Raw genomic sequence first — 15,945 nt, 5'->3', positions numbered from 1 at the left:
TAACTTCTAAGGCTCACTAGAATTCTATCATAGTATCTTGCCATATACCTTTCTGCACTGGGATCTCTGAAACAAGTAAGCAATTTATAAGACTAGGATTCTGAAGCACTCCGAGATGTGAATGAATGTAATGTATTCGCCTTTTGGTCCCACCACGGAATTGTTCTGTCAGCAAAGAAGAGTGATTTTAGCAATAGTTCGTAGAAGGTTTTATTGCTGGGTTGCTTTCTCCAGTCTGGGCTATGGTTCAGAAATGTGCGCAGCTCCCTTTCTGCAGGTATTCTACTGAATACCTGAACTATGTTTTTCCTTCGTTTAAAAAACATTTTGTGCTGCTGAAACTTGTGCATGCGTACCTGAGAACCCTTTTCCAGAAGTTACTAAACCAAACCTCTGCATTGCTTTTTTCAAATCTGGATGTTTAAAAATGATCTGAAACTTTAGTTTTAACCCCTTTCTAGTCTTGTGTGTTCTCCTTTTAACATTACAAGGCTGCTGGTTGTCCAAGTCCAGAAAAGAGTACCATGACATCATCATCTCTGGGGATGGGGGGAACAAGATCTTCAGCTACCATTACGTAGCTGTTATCTACATAAGCAGTATATGTGTGGCAGGGGAGAGGAGGAATGTGGTTAACTATATGCACTGCTATATGGGACGGGAAACAAGATCACTCCTTCTCCCTCTACCCCATGTATGATATATGATATGGGATTAAAGCAGCTTTTCTGATGACCTTGTGCTGGGCAAAGAGCTGCATGGCCCCTGGGTTAACTTCTCTCAGCAGATACAACACTTGGCAACAAAAATTCCTCCTTACTTTGCTGTTGCACCTCAGCCTCTTATCATCTCCTGCTACCATGACTGCTTGGCTAGACTGTGAGAACACCCTGATGCTCACCTCCTTTATTCCCCCTATTCCAACCTGCAGTCCATGTCAGACTAATGTCTGTTGACTCATCTAGCTAAGCCAAGAGCAGCCACCGCATCAATGCTATGCTCACAGTACTACATATACCACCATACTAGGTGACAGAGAAGGCAGTAGGCTATCTTGTTCAACTACTGGATGCCAAACAGCAGAAGGGCACAATCAACTCCAGAACAGAGCTTTGTTCTAAACACAGCACAGTGCTCCAGTGGCCCCAAGCACAGCTCTATTGCTGGAGTCCAATTGGCCATTTGGGTACTTAGCCAGGGGCAGTTGCCAGCTGCAAGACTGACTTAGTACAACAGCTGCTGTAGAGAAACAACATAAAAATAACTCTAGTTAATGCGCCTCTGGATCAGGTCCCTGAGTAGAAAGGTTCAACTGTTACTTCAATCGGGGAAGATGAGATTGGTTCAACATTTTGTTCTGGTACATGGTGGAAATCCTTCTGGCAACCCTAAAATCCAAGTCTAGTGCAATGAAATACTTAGAAAATGAGCGACAGTTGGACAAAGCACAACATATTCAGAGGCTGGTATCTATATAAGGTAGCCAGATCTGGAAAGAAACTGGCAGTGATAAGGCAGCATGCAGGTAGGAAGCCTTATGCAATGTCTGGATTACAAGGGCAACTATTTGCTGCTTTGGAGATCTTCGACTCTAACTGCTAATGGCTGTGAACATACAGTGCAAAAATCTACAATGAAAATAGGAATGATGTTATGGCACTTCATCTATCAAAGCTGAAGAGTCTGACTGCAGTGCTAAGCCACACAAAGTTGTAAAGAAGTATGGCAGTAGGCCTACCTGGTCTTAAGAAGCCATGTGGTAAGTCAGATCCCCACCTTGTGAATGTGAGGCATTATTACTTGCCTGTTTGGAAGAGAGAGTATTTTACTAGTACTAGCCTAGTTGTACCATCTAGCAGCATGCTTTTTTTTTCTAATCAGAGTCAACCCTCTTTTCAGCAACTTTAATTACACTATCCTTAATCACTCACCACACAGCTCACTAACAAGTGCTATGTAGTTAAGCACTTCCAGTACATTCCTAACAGGTTAAATGAGTGGACAAGAGAAATTTGCTTCATATTGAAACAGCGTTGTCCAGCTAACTCTGTGGGCTCTTGTCTCTTATTGAAAGGAAACAACGGTATGCAGTTCCTTAGAAGGGATGCAGCAGTGGAAGTTACAATTGCTGATTATAGTTTCAGGTGGGTAGCTGTGTTCGTCTGCAGTCAAAGAGCAGGATCTGGGTCCAATAGAACCTTAAAGACCAACTAGATTTCCAAGGTATGAGCTTTTGAGTCAAAGCTCCTTTTGTAACTTTGGAAATCAAGTTGGTCTTTAAGGTACTATTGGATCCAGACCTTGCTCTTCAATTGCTGATTATTCTCCATTCTACACTGCTTTTAAAGACAGGTGTCCTGTTCTGCATAATATGTGTTAACTCTTCCAGTGTTTGCTACTTTTCAAATTTTCAGCTAACTGCAGAAGTCTCGAACTGCAAAGGGGACCGTGCCTGTGTGTGGCTCTATATGTGGCAGATTACACATGCATGCATATAAAACTGTAGCTGTGGAATAGTGGATAGAAGGGAAATGTTCTCATAATACTTCTAGCTGGTCTGCAAAGTGAAAGCCTGAGCTGCAAAGTCAGTTCCACACAATACTTGTAGTACCCATAAGAAACATGCTACACTTTATTAATGCATCTTCTTAAAACTACATTTATGCCTTGCTTGATTGCGTACGACTCCTTCATTAAATGAAGAGTTCTTGGTTAGTGTAAATTAAGCTGAATGTAAAGTCTTGTGAACACTATAAATGCAAGTTTTCAGTTTTATTTAATTATCTTATTAATAGTCTGCCTTTCTCACTGAGACTAGAGGGGGACTACACAGTATAATTCACCTAGTAGCATATTGTCACTGCTTCCACTTTATGCTCAGAACAAGGACTGTGTGATTCAGACACTGTATAGATAGCATACAGATCTATCCTAATGTACTCAACACCTCTGCTTTTCTTCTTCCCTGGGGCTTCACTCATCCAGCAGAGGAATTGTGTACTAAGAAGTTTAATTATCTTCTGAGATTTCCACAAAGTTGGCCATCTCTCACACTTTCCCATGTAAAATGGGTGATCTTCCATTATTGATGATAGATTCATCTAGGAAGCAGAGAAAATTACATTTAAAAGTGATGGGTTCCCCATATTTCCTGCTCCTGGGTTAAGGAGTATACAGAGGAAGGCTCAATTGTCTTTTTTTTAAGTTTAGTTTAGATGTATTACTCTTTTGCTCATTTACCAGTAACACTCTGCAAGTACTTTTATTCCAGAATTAAGACACTGTAACCAAAAGTGTCTTGCCATCTTTGTTTTTAGACTACTCTCTTCTATCTGGATATGGAAATCAGCTCTGTATTTCTCAGTTTCCACTCAGATTTATATCCCACTTCATTACACTGGGGCACTTAATACAACAGTTCCGTTCAAAGCACTGCAATCATCTGTTCTTGAGATAACATCCACTAGTCTTTCCAAAGACTTTTATTGTTAAAGTATAGCAAAGAAATTGAATATAGAAATTGTATTTCATCATTAGAAAACTCAACTGGGATTCCAGAGATTTATAGTAATTGTAATGAAGCATCTATTATCCTGTTCCAAGTCTTTTCACTGATCTTCACTCACTCAAATATATTTTTGCAAATGAACCTGCTGTTCTTGCTTGGTAGTAACAACTAGGGCAGATCTTCAAACATTTGTGTTTTGTCTTTTGAATGGGCCAATTTACAGGGCTGCTCTGAAGTGAATCTTACAAAAGTGTCTTCTCCAGTCAGCCTTATTGTTTTGCTAATGTTTTAAGAGACCCTCTTCTTTTGAGACAACATCATGACAGAATCCAGGCTGTAACCTCCCCAAGGCACAGATCATGACATCTTTGCAAACAGATAAACTACAGTTGTAAGATAAAGATATTTAAGCATTTTCAATTCTATAGAATGACTAACTTCTTCAGCCCAAGAAGACATCCTCTTTTACTCAGCATGCAGCTTGGATTGAGAATCTCCTTGTTCTATTCTCCCCGCCCAGCCAAAGAAAAGACTGCAGCCACGTTTCTCCCTTTCAACTGAAAGGCATTGTACAGTATTTTACTTTAAGGCCACCCCTCCCTATTTGAATCTTCTGAAGACAGGATGACTTGACAAGCTAAAACCCATGGGATTCTTCTAGCCCTTCTCCATGTTAGACACTAAGTACAACATGGAGTGTTGCATCTTATTTTAGAGGTAGGATATGTGAAGTGCTTACAAGGGAAGAAAATCATGTTGCACCTTGCATACCCAATAAGATAGCAGAGGGTGAAGAGCAGCAGAGAAAGCTTGGTGGAGGCTGGATACAGCCCGCCAGCTGGCTGTCCCGATGCTTGCTGAGGCAAATCAATTCCACTCTTCTCCTGCATACACCAAAGGTGCTGCACTATGTCCTACTTGACCTGTCCCAAGTTTCTATCTGTTGCACATTTTTAGTGGATACCTTTTAAATCTAGTTCTCTGCAGAAAGCATGGCATGGTAAGAAGCCAGGCAAGTCCCAACCAATCACCAGTCCTGCTACTACAGATGATAACTAAGCAAGACATTGCTTTATATGCTTCTCATTCTCCATTATATGAATGATGAAAATGGTATATTATACCATTACCAGGGGCTAATTATTTGCTGCACAAACATTCATAAATGGTAGCTGCAGCAGGCTGAGGAAACTGCAGACAGGAGAGGCTCAGTGTCATCTACCCAGGGAGATTGCTTACTAGCAGCTCTGATTGCAGTGTGGCATTTTTTACCTTAGACAAGCCAAATAACATTATAGGCAAACCATACCCTGCCAATGGATAAAACTGACACTGTTTGTATCACCTGCCTATCAACAGAATGGGCATACTGGAAAATGTACACATGGTAAACAAGAACAGCAGCCTGGTTCCTCTTAAGGCTGAAAACTTGCAGACTGGTACAGGCTGCTGAAAAGTCCCTGCTTCTAAATACTCCATATAACTCTGGCTGAGTCTCCTGCAGGTCTGCTGTCTGCTAACAGCCACTAGCTTCCCAGAAGGCTAATTCCACAATCCTTAGTTAACACAAAGCTGTCCTGGGGATTTGCCACCTTAGTGTACATGGTTAACCATAAAGAGCTAGGAACAGCTTGCCCAGTGCCAAGAGGGGAGAAGCTAACGAAATTCAGGCCCAACAAGCACCCTGAACCAGCTTCTAAACCCTTGTCCATACCAGGGTTCTGGTTCTTTCCCCGGCTCCAACTGCATTCTTCTTGCAGCACAGTCCTGTCCAACTGCCCCACAATAACTAGACAGAGTTCTGCAAATGCACTCTAATCCCAAGGCCCAGCTGGGGAACTCAATTCCTCTTGGAGGGCATACCATAACAGGTTACACAGTGACCTTCCGTAACATACTGCCTACTGTTGTCTGCTGTCAGCCTCATAAATTCAATAACCATATATATCCCCCTATTCCTATTCCTGCAAAGCCACCTTTTCACAAACAATATCTCTTCTAAGCAATAAGAGAAACCCATTCTGCTTCCATAGAAGAAAGAGAATTTTTTTTTACTATGTCGTCTGGACTGCACAAAGATCCAAGTGATTGCAAGTACATTGGTGATAAGCCCCCATCCTACCATGGGGGGGGGGAATGAATGCATGTATCTGAGACTGCCCCCACTCCATTTTTTGCTCCATAGAGAGACATGCTGAAAGCACAAATTGAATGCTGAGTTGTAGGTGCTGAGCACTAACTGGTTTTCAAGGGGGTAAGGCCTGCCTCTGTGTATCTGACAAAAATGTATAACCAGGAGAAGACTGAATAGATGCAGCATAAAAGAATTAACTGCTGCTTTGGCTAAAGAAGCCAGATATAAGCTTTGGTAGTAATATGGAGTAAGGTGCAACCAACATATGGAATGGTACTTCCTTAAGGAAATGAGAATGAAGTACAGGAGTAAACGTGTGTGCAGCCTTTGGGATGCTGAGTGAACTATATGCACGTTTAGTGTTGCATGTAGGTAAAGAAGTGGATACCATATGTAAGAAGGAAATCTATAGGTACAGCATACATGACTGGGATGAAGGGGAAGGCTAGTATGTTTAGAATGTAGGCTGAATGCTGTTTCTATAAGGAACTGAATGCAGGAAGGCAGCGTGGTGACGAGGAGGACTTAAATGGGTGCTGAATACAGGGGGAGCAGGTGGCTGTAGTGGAGTGGGGAGAATCGGGAGAACCCTTCTGTGCTAGGTCATGATCTAGACAGCCTGGATTCAAGGTGGATCTTGAGGTGACTGCAAGGTGCAAAGTGGGTGCTGGATGCACGATGGATCTGGAGAGATGATCTAGCGATGTGCTGCAGGAACTAAATTCGAGAGCGATCCTTGTAGTGGTGGATGTGGGGGGGGGGGCGGCGAAAGGGCACCCAGGATGGATGGATGCGGTAGGAATCTGGGTGAAGGGTGGATCGTGCCGCAAATGGATGCAGGCTGTGCGATCAGCTAAGAGCAGAGGGGTGTGGATGCAGGCTCGGCTCTGGGGGCAGGGCGAGGTGTGGGCGCGCGCTCCCGGTACCTGCGAGGCTCTGCCCTGCTCCGCGCTGCTCCCCGCCACTGTCGCCGCCGTCGTCGCCGCCGCCGCTACCACCACCTCGGGAGTCTCTGGCAGGCCGGGCCCGGCGGGGGGCGCGGGCGGCTCCGGGGGGGCTGCTCCCCCCGCCCGCTCCCGACGCGCCCCAGCCGCGCCCACTGCCTTATTCCTCCTGCGAGTCATGCCCGTCTTGCGCCCCACGCCGCCGCGCTCTCGTCGCCGCCGCTGTTGTTGCTGCTCCCGCCGCCGCTGCTCAGACAGGACAACAGCCAATATGGCGGCACGGCCCGTCCGGCCCCTGCCCGCGGGGGGAAGCCTCCGCCGCCATCGCCGGAGCGGGCAGTGCCTGGGCAGCGCGCCCCCCAGCGGCCGGAGGAGGCGCCATCGCGGACGGCGAGCGCGTGTGCAAGAGAGGCGCGGAGGAGGTGGAGGCAGCCCGTGTCTCTCTCCATCTCCCTTTTCGAGCAGGAGCTGTTAAGATCCCCATCTTGGTTTGTCAGATTGTCATCTCCGGCCGTACGGATAAAATGGTCGTTTGGGAGCCTACGTGCTATTTTTAAACTGGCCAGGTAGTTCTCAGCCGCCTTTGTGCCGTTTCATAGCATCTAAAAAGTACTAACTGAACATCTGCCTATTTCCCCCTCTGGAACAGTATCAGGCCTCTGCTTTTTCTCGCTGCACCTTTAACTGGTTTCCTTCCACATAACAATGCTAGTGTGCACTATACGCTTTTAAAGCGTGTTAGCAGCATCTGGGCCGCCCAAGTTCAGGTGAATACTTTTCGACATTGAGATGCCTTAGGATTCCTGGATGAAAAAGCGATATTGAAAAACCCATTATGTTTGGATGTAGGAGACATTTCTCAGTCCTACCTGACTGCCCACTGGGCGTTTCTAACCTGGGTGCTAATTGTATAAAAGTCTTGCAAATGAAGGCTTCGTGCATTTGAAGTGGCTCTGGTAATGCTACCAACAATTAAAAAAATGTGGGTGGGGTGGGTTTTGCTATGAAGTTGGTAGGAAAAAATAATAGTTGAATTTATAATAATTTCAAAAAATTATTAAAGATGTCTCAATATATTATTTGAGAATCATGCTAACAGATTAGCCAGTGTATATTTAACAATAACACACATCTGGCTCACTGCTTTTAGGCTGCTCTGCAAAGGGAAACACCAAAGGATGTCCACAACCTTAACAGGAGGGTATTCTCTTTGCTCACAATCCAAGGGTATTAATCTGTATGGTTCTCCTGCAGGTGAGAACTGGGATAAGGCTAGTGAAGTCAGCTGTTGCCAGGGTAGTTTGGCAAGATCGGTGTTCCCTGGGATTTGGCAGAAAGGGTCCTGAGGCTGTGTATACTGTATTGTCGAAGGCTTTCACGGCCGGAGAACGATGGTTGTTGTGGGTTTTCGGGCTGTATTGCCGTGGTCTTGGCATTGTAGTTCCTGACGTTTCGCCAGCAGCTGTGGCTGGCATCTTCAGAGGTGTAGCACCTCTGAAGATGCTACACCTCTGAAGGTGCTACACCTCTGAAGGTGCCAGCCACAGCTGCTGGCGAAACGTCAGGAACTACAATGCCAAGACCACGGCAATACAGCCCGGAAAACCCACAACAACCATCGCTGTGTATACTGTTTACCTGCCTTGTGTGTCTGTGTAGAGTTGGGTGCAGAAGTCTGAGCCCACCTATGGGGAGGGCGGAATATAAATCCAATATAAAAATAAATCTTGCTACATAAAAACCGAGCTGTATTGGCAATGACTCACTTTTTTATCCTGGTGTGGGCACACAGAGGGCCCTCTGGGTGCGCACACACCAGGATAAAAGATGAGTTTTCGGCGTGGTTCACCGTTGCAGGGCCTTGAGAGGGCTGCATCGGGTGTCCCTGCCACCTGTGCCGATCTCTGAGGGGATGCAGAGCTAGTGGGAAGGCCGCGTGGGGGAGGCAGGGCCATGCAGCGGTAGCAAGGCCTGGCATGTCAGTGGCAACACTGAGCAGGCCAGGTGGTGTGACAGGCCATGGAGTGCTCCTGCACTCTGCAGTGGGCTGATTTCAGACAGCCCTGAGCAGATTTGCAAGCTGGTGAGAGACAAGCCTCGAAGCTCCTTTGTCAGGGGGTGCTCAACTACAGGATCTTTGGGCAGAATTCCTGGCAAGGGCTCCTATACCTTTAAGAGCTGCCAGGCACTGAAGCTCTCCCATCCTATGTGGCTCTTCATATAAGGGGCGAAGCCGGAGCTGTGCTGTGATGTTTTAAGGATAAAGGAGTGTTTGGAGAACAACAGACCTGCAGTCTCTAAGACTAGCTTTCTGTTTCCAGCTGTGGTCAGCCAGATGCTTTTGGTAAGCATCAAGTACTGTGTGAGCAGTCCTCCTTTGCAGTGCATCTCCAGCCACTGATATATCAGAGATAGACTGGTCATGGCTGTGAATGATCTATTCTTAATGAGCTTGGTTTGTAGCTAATGATTAGACCTAGCTACCAAGAGCCCTCTCTCATCATTTATCCCACAAGTAATTGGCATTTGGGGATAGATGGCCTCTGAACATGGAGGATCCCTCATCATTTATTCCAGAAGCAACTAGCATTTATGGGATTCATTGGCATGCCCACTGCGGGGCCTTGGGAGGGCCGTGCTAGGCTTTCCTGCTGCCTGCACCTGGCCTCTGAGGGACTGCAGAGGCGGCAGGGAGGCCCAGAGTGGTGGCACAGTCCTCCTAAGGCCCCACAGTGGGGCCCCGCTAAATCAGTTTTTAAGAGCCTATTGTATTTTTCCACACAATGGGCTTTGTTGCTAGTAAATAAATAAGTCTGGAGACTGCAAAACTGAGCATTTTGATTCAGGGGAGTTATAGTGGTGCAGGAGGAAGTAGGATGAGCCAGTTTAGGGGTACAGTTGGAATAGGGAGGAGACATGGGTAGCAACCACAACACTCCTAAGCATCCTTTCTTGCTTGTAAGAAACTAGCGAACCAGGTTAAGAAATGGTCAGGATGGCAGCTCAAGTGTCATTTGAGGGAATCTCATGCTGAGTGATTGTGAGCTAGAGCTCATTTTAGAGGTTGCTTCATGGCTGTGATGACAGCAAAGAACACTTCTGCTCCCACTGTGTCTGCAGCATCATCCAACAGAGACGGTCTGAGAAATGAGGAGACTCTTACAAGCTGGCCCTCCTCGAGGGAAGTTGGAGGAGTCCTTGTTGGCCTGCTGTGGCCAATATGGAGAACACTTTGTTCATTAAAATTGATCATATTTACTCTGAGCTCCTGGAGGAAGATGGCTTGGTAACAGGCTCCATTTTTCATACTAAAGGTTCCATAAAAAGATTGTGGGTAGCAGGTGCTGGAAAAGACTTTTCTCTGCCCAAAACCCTGGAGATCTGCTCTCGGCCAGAGTAAACAGTATTGAGCATAATGGGCTAATGCTCTGATATAGCAGAAAACAGAGTTGTATGTATGTGTATCTGTCTATATGAATGCATTATGTTCAATTTTATTACAGCTCTTGTTCCACATGTTCCCATGGTTTCTGCTTGTCAGGTTTACTTGGATAATTTCACCTTGCGCAACGTGTACATGTGGGCAGAATTCTTGGAAAGGTGAGGTCTGTCACTTACATGTTTGTTCCTTGCATGTTCTGACTTGGTAGATCTGCCTTTGAGGACCAGGCTTGAAGGGTAATAGAGACTGTGAATGGCTTGTTGAAAGAGGGTTTATTCCAGAAATGGTAAAGAGAGGCAATGGTAAGACCTTTCTTAAAGAAATCTTCACTAGACCCTACTGATTTAAATAACTATCAGTCGCTCTCAAATATGCCAGTTAGAGTCAAAATTAGCAAGTTTATAGTGGTGATCCAGGTCTAAGTATTTTTGAATTAGACTGATTTTTTGGTTACTTTTCATTCTGCTTTCCAGCCTGGTTTGATGACAAAGACAGCCTTAGTTTCTTTGGCCAGGAAATGGATGAAGTGCATTCTTATTGGTCCTGTTGGATGTCTCAGTGTTTTTCATATTGCTGACAATGGTATTGCCCTGGATCTCCTTGCTGGAAAGGGACTGGGTGATATTGTTCAGTGGCTCTGAGAGGCAGTGGATGGCTTGTGTTGGTGCCCGTGGTTGGTGAAGGACCGAAAGCACATAAACAAACTAAAGATAAGATGGAGGTACTGTGGGTTGGTAGTAGAGCTGATCCAGGACCAGGTGTTAAAACTATTCTGGATTTATTGTCTCTCAATAAACAGATTTTCAGTTTGGAGATGATCCTGGATATTCAATTTAGCAGTAGTGGTCAGGGGCTGGGTAGCCTGGATAGGCCAGGCAAGCCTGATCTTGTCAGATCTCAGAAGCTAAGCAGGATCAACCTTGGTTAGTAATTGGGTGGCAGACCTCCAATGAAGACCAGGTTTGCAGAGGTAGGCAATAACAAATTACCTCTGTTAGTCTCTTACCTTGCAAACCCAGTAGGGGTCACCATAAGTCAGCTATGACTTGACGGTGCTCTCCACTACCACCAGTTGTGGCCAGGAGTGCATGTTTCTAATTTAAGTTGGTATGTCAGCTGTGCCGTTCGTTGAAGATCAGTCAGGACACAGTTACACATGTCAAGTTAGATTACTAGAAGGTGTTCTGTACTGGGCAATCTCTGCAGAATGCTCAGAAATTTCAGTGGGCACAAAAGGTTTTAAACTAGAAATTGATGCATGAAACATACAGTTCTAATATGTTCCTATCTTTGTTGGCTTCTAGTTTGGTTTTGGTCAATTAAAAATGCTGTTATTGTCCTTTAGAATTCTAAACAGGCTATTAAAGGGCTCACTCCTCCAAATATCAATCTACCTGTTTTAACTAGGAGCCTGTGTTCTCCATCATCTACGATGAGAGTCTACACAAGAACAGACCTTTTCAGTAGCTCCCCCCCCTCGCCCCCAATTTCAGAACTCACTTCCTTAAGAGCTTTGCTTCTCTTTGTCACTTTTCCAGTGCCTTGGAACTCCCAATGGTGATTTGAAGTACAGTTTACAATTTTATTTTCTACTAGAAACAGAGCCTGTTGTGTAGAAAAATACAACGGGCTCTAGAAAACTGATTCAACTTGGCCCAGCTGCAGGGCCTTGGGAGGGCCACGCTGCCACGCCAGGCCTCCCTGCCGCCTCCGCAACACCTCAGAGGCCAGGCACAGGCAGCAGGGAGGCCTGGCACAGCCTTCCCAAGGCCCCGCAGTGGGCATACTGCCGAATCCCATAAATGCTTGTGGGATAGACGATAGGCAAGGAATCCTCTATGTTCAGAGGCCATCTGTCCCCAAATGCCAATTGTTTCTGGGATAAATGATGAGAGAGGGATCCTCCATGTTCAGAGGCCTTCTAATCCCAAATGCCAATTGCTTCTGGGATAAATGATAAGAGATTCATTCATTTGGTAGCCAGGCCTAATCATTAGCTATGAACCAAGCTCCTTAAGAATAGATCATTCACAGCCATGACCAGTCTCTCTGATATATCAGTTGCTGGAGATGCACTGCAAAGGGGGCTGCTCACACAGTACTTGATGCTTACCAAAAGCATCTGGCTGACCACAGCTGGAAACAGAAAGCTGGTCTTAGAGCCTGCTGGTCCATTTTTCTCTGAATGCTCCTGTACCTTTAAGAGCATCACCACACAGCTGTGGCTTCACCCCTTATTTGACAAGCCACATAGGATGGGAGAGCTTGAGCACCTGGTAGCTCTTAAAGGTTCAGGAGCACTTGCCAGGAATTCTTCCCAAAGATCCTGTAGTTGTGCTTCCCCTAGCAAAGGAGCTCCAAGACTTGTCCCTCGCCAGCCTCAAATCTGCTTGGGGCTGTCTGAAATCGGTCTGCTGCAGAGTGCAGGAGCCCTCCAGGTCCTCGCTCGGGGCCTGCTGCAGGGTTGCTGCTGCCATGCCAGGGCTTGCTACCACTGCACGGCCCCACCCCCTGCGTGGCCTTCCCACTGCCTCTGTGGTCCTTCAGAGGTCTCACGCAGGTAGCAGGGACACCTGGTGTGGCTCTTCCAAGGCCCTGCAATGGTGCACCAGGCCGTGCTGACAACTCATCTTTTATTCTGATGTAGGCGCACCCGTAGGACCCTCTGTGCACCTGTGCCAGGATAAAAAGTGAGTCGTCGCCAGTACAGCTCAGCTTTTATGTAGTAGGATTGTTCATTTTAACTTGGTTTGTGCTCTAACTTAATTTCTGCTTCTATTATGTTTAATTTTTTTTCTTTTTTAAAGATCACAGCTTTTGTGTGCATGTCACTAACTGCCACCTCCCTTGGCAGAAAGATGAGGTAGGAATGTTTTTAAATAATAATGTATCTAACTTAAGTGGGGGGAATCGTATGTTGGATGCTGCAGTATGGCACCCAGTGGATTCCTAAATAGAGTTAGTGGGCTTAGAAAGGTGATGTTCTGCTCAGTATTGCCCTGTAAGACTGCAATCCTATGCAGACTTCCTTAGTACCATTGAGTTCAATGGGGGGCACCCAAGTGATCATGAACAGGATATAGGAAATCAGAGAAATCAGCAGTACTGGAGTACTAGCTGGCTATCCTATTATAATGAAAGCAGGATCACTAAGACAATCCACATCAGTCTTTATTCATACCCATGGAATCAGTTCTTCCTGTACAAGTATCAAAGAGGGTCACAGCCAAGCAGGAGCTTCTTGAAGTACAGAGTCACGCCAAACATGTTTTGAAACATTGAGCCAGCAAAAATAGCACCACTGTATGTTGCATTTGTGCACCAGATTGATTTTTCCAGTCAGTTGACATGTATTGAACCACAGACAAAGGGTCTGACTTTCATTCTTCACGGGCTATATATTACAGTGGAATAACTAGGAGCAGTCTTAGTGCTTCTGGGGCCCTGGGCAAAAGTTTAGGACAGGGCCCCAGAATCACTATCACACCACCATCACAACCCTGCCTCGACCCCACCAGAGCTAAACAAGGGGCAACCCTCCCCTTTGCAATGTGGCTGGGAGTCACTGCCACTCTGAAGCCAGGTGCCTGGGCATCAGGGAGGTACAAGGAGCCACTGCTGCAGAGCCAGCTGCCCAAGTCTGGGATGAGGCAGTTACAAGCTGACAAGTGCAGCAAAGGATTTGGCTTCTTGAGCCCTGACAAGGTAGGTGTGAATGACTACCAGCTGCCTGAGCCCTGAAGCGAGTGGGCATGATCAGTGGCAGAAACCTTCCTATTTCCCTCCATCGGGAGGGAGGGGCTGTGACTCTGTCTCTCCCCCCCCCCCAATGTGAGACCCTGGGCAGCTGCTCCAGTCACCCGTTTGCTGAGACTGCTTCTGGAAGTAACTGTTAGTCTGTTGCTGCAAAAAACAAAAGGAGTTTTGTGACATTTTTTAAAAAAACCTAGCAATGTATTCTTAAATTTTGGGAGTAAGCTCCGCTATGGTTCTGAGCAGGCCTATTTAGAATTGCTTTCAAATTAAAGGGCAGTCTTTTGTGGGAAAGAATCACTTCTTCAGATGCATGAAATAAATTCTTGTCAGTAGATAGACACACTGTGAATTGCTGGTTAAAGGAAAGAAGTATAGTATGTGACATTTCTAAGTAAAACTCAAATATAAAAAATAAGTCATAAAACTATTAAGAAGTTATAACTGATATCACAGTTTACCCATTTATATTATGTGGTGGCTTTGTTAAGTTCTGGTTAATAGAATTTATCAGTAGGTTTAATTGTATTCTAACAATTTCTTGTCAGAGTTTCCTGTTGAAGCTGGGAGTGGGGGAGTGTTTAATAATGGAGACTTAGAGCCAAGCCACAAGTGACTCCTGACACAGGTTGGACACTTGTCAGCTTCTCTCAAGTTTTGATGGGAAATGTAGGCATCCTGGTTTGCAGCTGTAATGGAGAGCCAAGCTGCAAAACCAGGATGCCTACATTTCCCATCAAAACTTGAGGTAAGCTGACAAGTGTCCAACCTGCGTCAGGCGTCACTTGTGGCTTGGCTCTAAGGTCAGCCACACCATGTCCTGATAGCCTGACATGTTTTCCTGCTGGCTTCTTCATATTGCCATTTTTGTGACAAATTTCTGTATGTTCTTTGCACAAAAACTGACCTACTTGTTTTAGGGAGACAGTAGAAGAGCATGGTTGACAGGCAATAACGTATATCACATTGGAAGATGAGCTAGTGAATGAGCTTCTGGTAACCCAGGTGATGTGATTTGGTCCTGTAATATTGTTCCTTAGTGGATACAGAAACAGAGCTGGCATCTGATATTGTTGCAGGGCTACCAGCCCCATTGTCCACTGCCCTTTTGGCATTCAGCAGAAAACACTGTCCATTTATTCTTGGCAACTTTACTATAAAATCTCCTACTGGTATGTCATTTGCTTCAGCCCACCAACGGTCTTCAAATGTGCAAGTCAAAAGAGTTCTGCCCTTTTCATTTTGAGGACTGGCTTTCCAAAACTGAGCTCTTTCACATGACCTTGTTATATGCTACCAAATAATAGGTGCTTCTGTATTCTGGGCCTACCAATATTTGCCTGTTTGAAAGCTATTTGTATTTTATATCTGGTTTTTCCAATGCTCATCCATATTCTAATTAGGCTGCATGATCTTGGTTTTATTCTCATGTCTCTTATCAGACATGTCTTTAATGGCAACCTAGGCCTTGTGTTATGGAGACTAAGATAAAGAAGTTAGATCATCAGTAGTAATAGACCAGACAGAGATTTTAGTCTGAAAAACCTTTGTGTAATGACACCCTGGTAGTTTTCTGTAGTAATGTTTGTTTCCTCAGAAACATGGACCTTCAATACTTACTTCATCATTATAATTAATGTGTTTTTACCCTTAGTATTTACCTGAGATTGTCCCATAACAATTAAACTTTGATCATATGAGAGTGTTTAGTTACAGTAAGTTTATAGCTTTATCACAAGACTGTAGTGTCAACTGTGTGAACCTGATCTGTCTAGTAATGACCTCTGATAGACAGGCTTCAAGCTTTGTGAGACCCCCATCTCTTGGCAAGCTGTGTGCCCCCCACCCCCAATTCCTTCATGGTTCCCCTAGGAGTTAGGCTAGAAAGACAGATTTAATGTTCTTGGGCCAGACTATCACAACACTTTTTAAGTCCTTTAAATTATTTGCTTTGGTAATTCATCAAAGGGAGACACAGCAGGCTTTAAGTGTACCTTGAAGCCATACACAGTTCAGATGTCCTTTCTAATTCTACCTGTGAACTGAATTATTTTGGTTCCACAAGAATGGGGAGACTGCACTCTGCTCTGCTCAGAGGCACTTCCTTCCTACATGTGCTCCAATATACCATTTCTATAAACTTTGAACATGTTTCATAAGCTTT

General features: G+C 45.2%; 1 protein-coding gene across 2 annotated transcripts in view; it reads right to left on the bottom strand.

The window, feature by feature from the left end:
- FAM193B (family with sequence similarity 193 member B) overlaps positions 1 to 6,886 on the bottom strand; it is a 28,511-nt gene extending 21,625 nt beyond the window's left edge. The window contains exon 1 of one of the 2 annotated variants that reach the window (XM_054978783.1): positions 6,569 to 6,886. In XM_054978783.1, coding sequence (XP_054834758.1) covers positions 6,569 to 6,766 — 198 coding nt within the window. In that variant the 5' untranslated portion in view covers positions 6,767 to 6,886. The remainder of the gene's footprint in view (positions 1 to 6,568) is intronic. The other variant, XM_054978782.1, reaches the window with a different exon arrangement.
- Positions 6,887 to 15,945: the final 9,059 nt, after the last annotated feature.

The sequence above is a fragment of the Eublepharis macularius genome, chromosome 4 (genome assembly GCF_028583425.1).
Source record: "Eublepharis macularius isolate TG4126 chromosome 4, MPM_Emac_v1.0, whole genome shotgun sequence".
Taxonomy (NCBI): domain Eukaryota; kingdom Metazoa; phylum Chordata; class Lepidosauria; order Squamata; family Eublepharidae; genus Eublepharis; species Eublepharis macularius.
The sequence above is the reverse complement of the archived record's forward strand: the minus strand, read 5'-3'. Positions and strand labels throughout refer to the sequence as shown.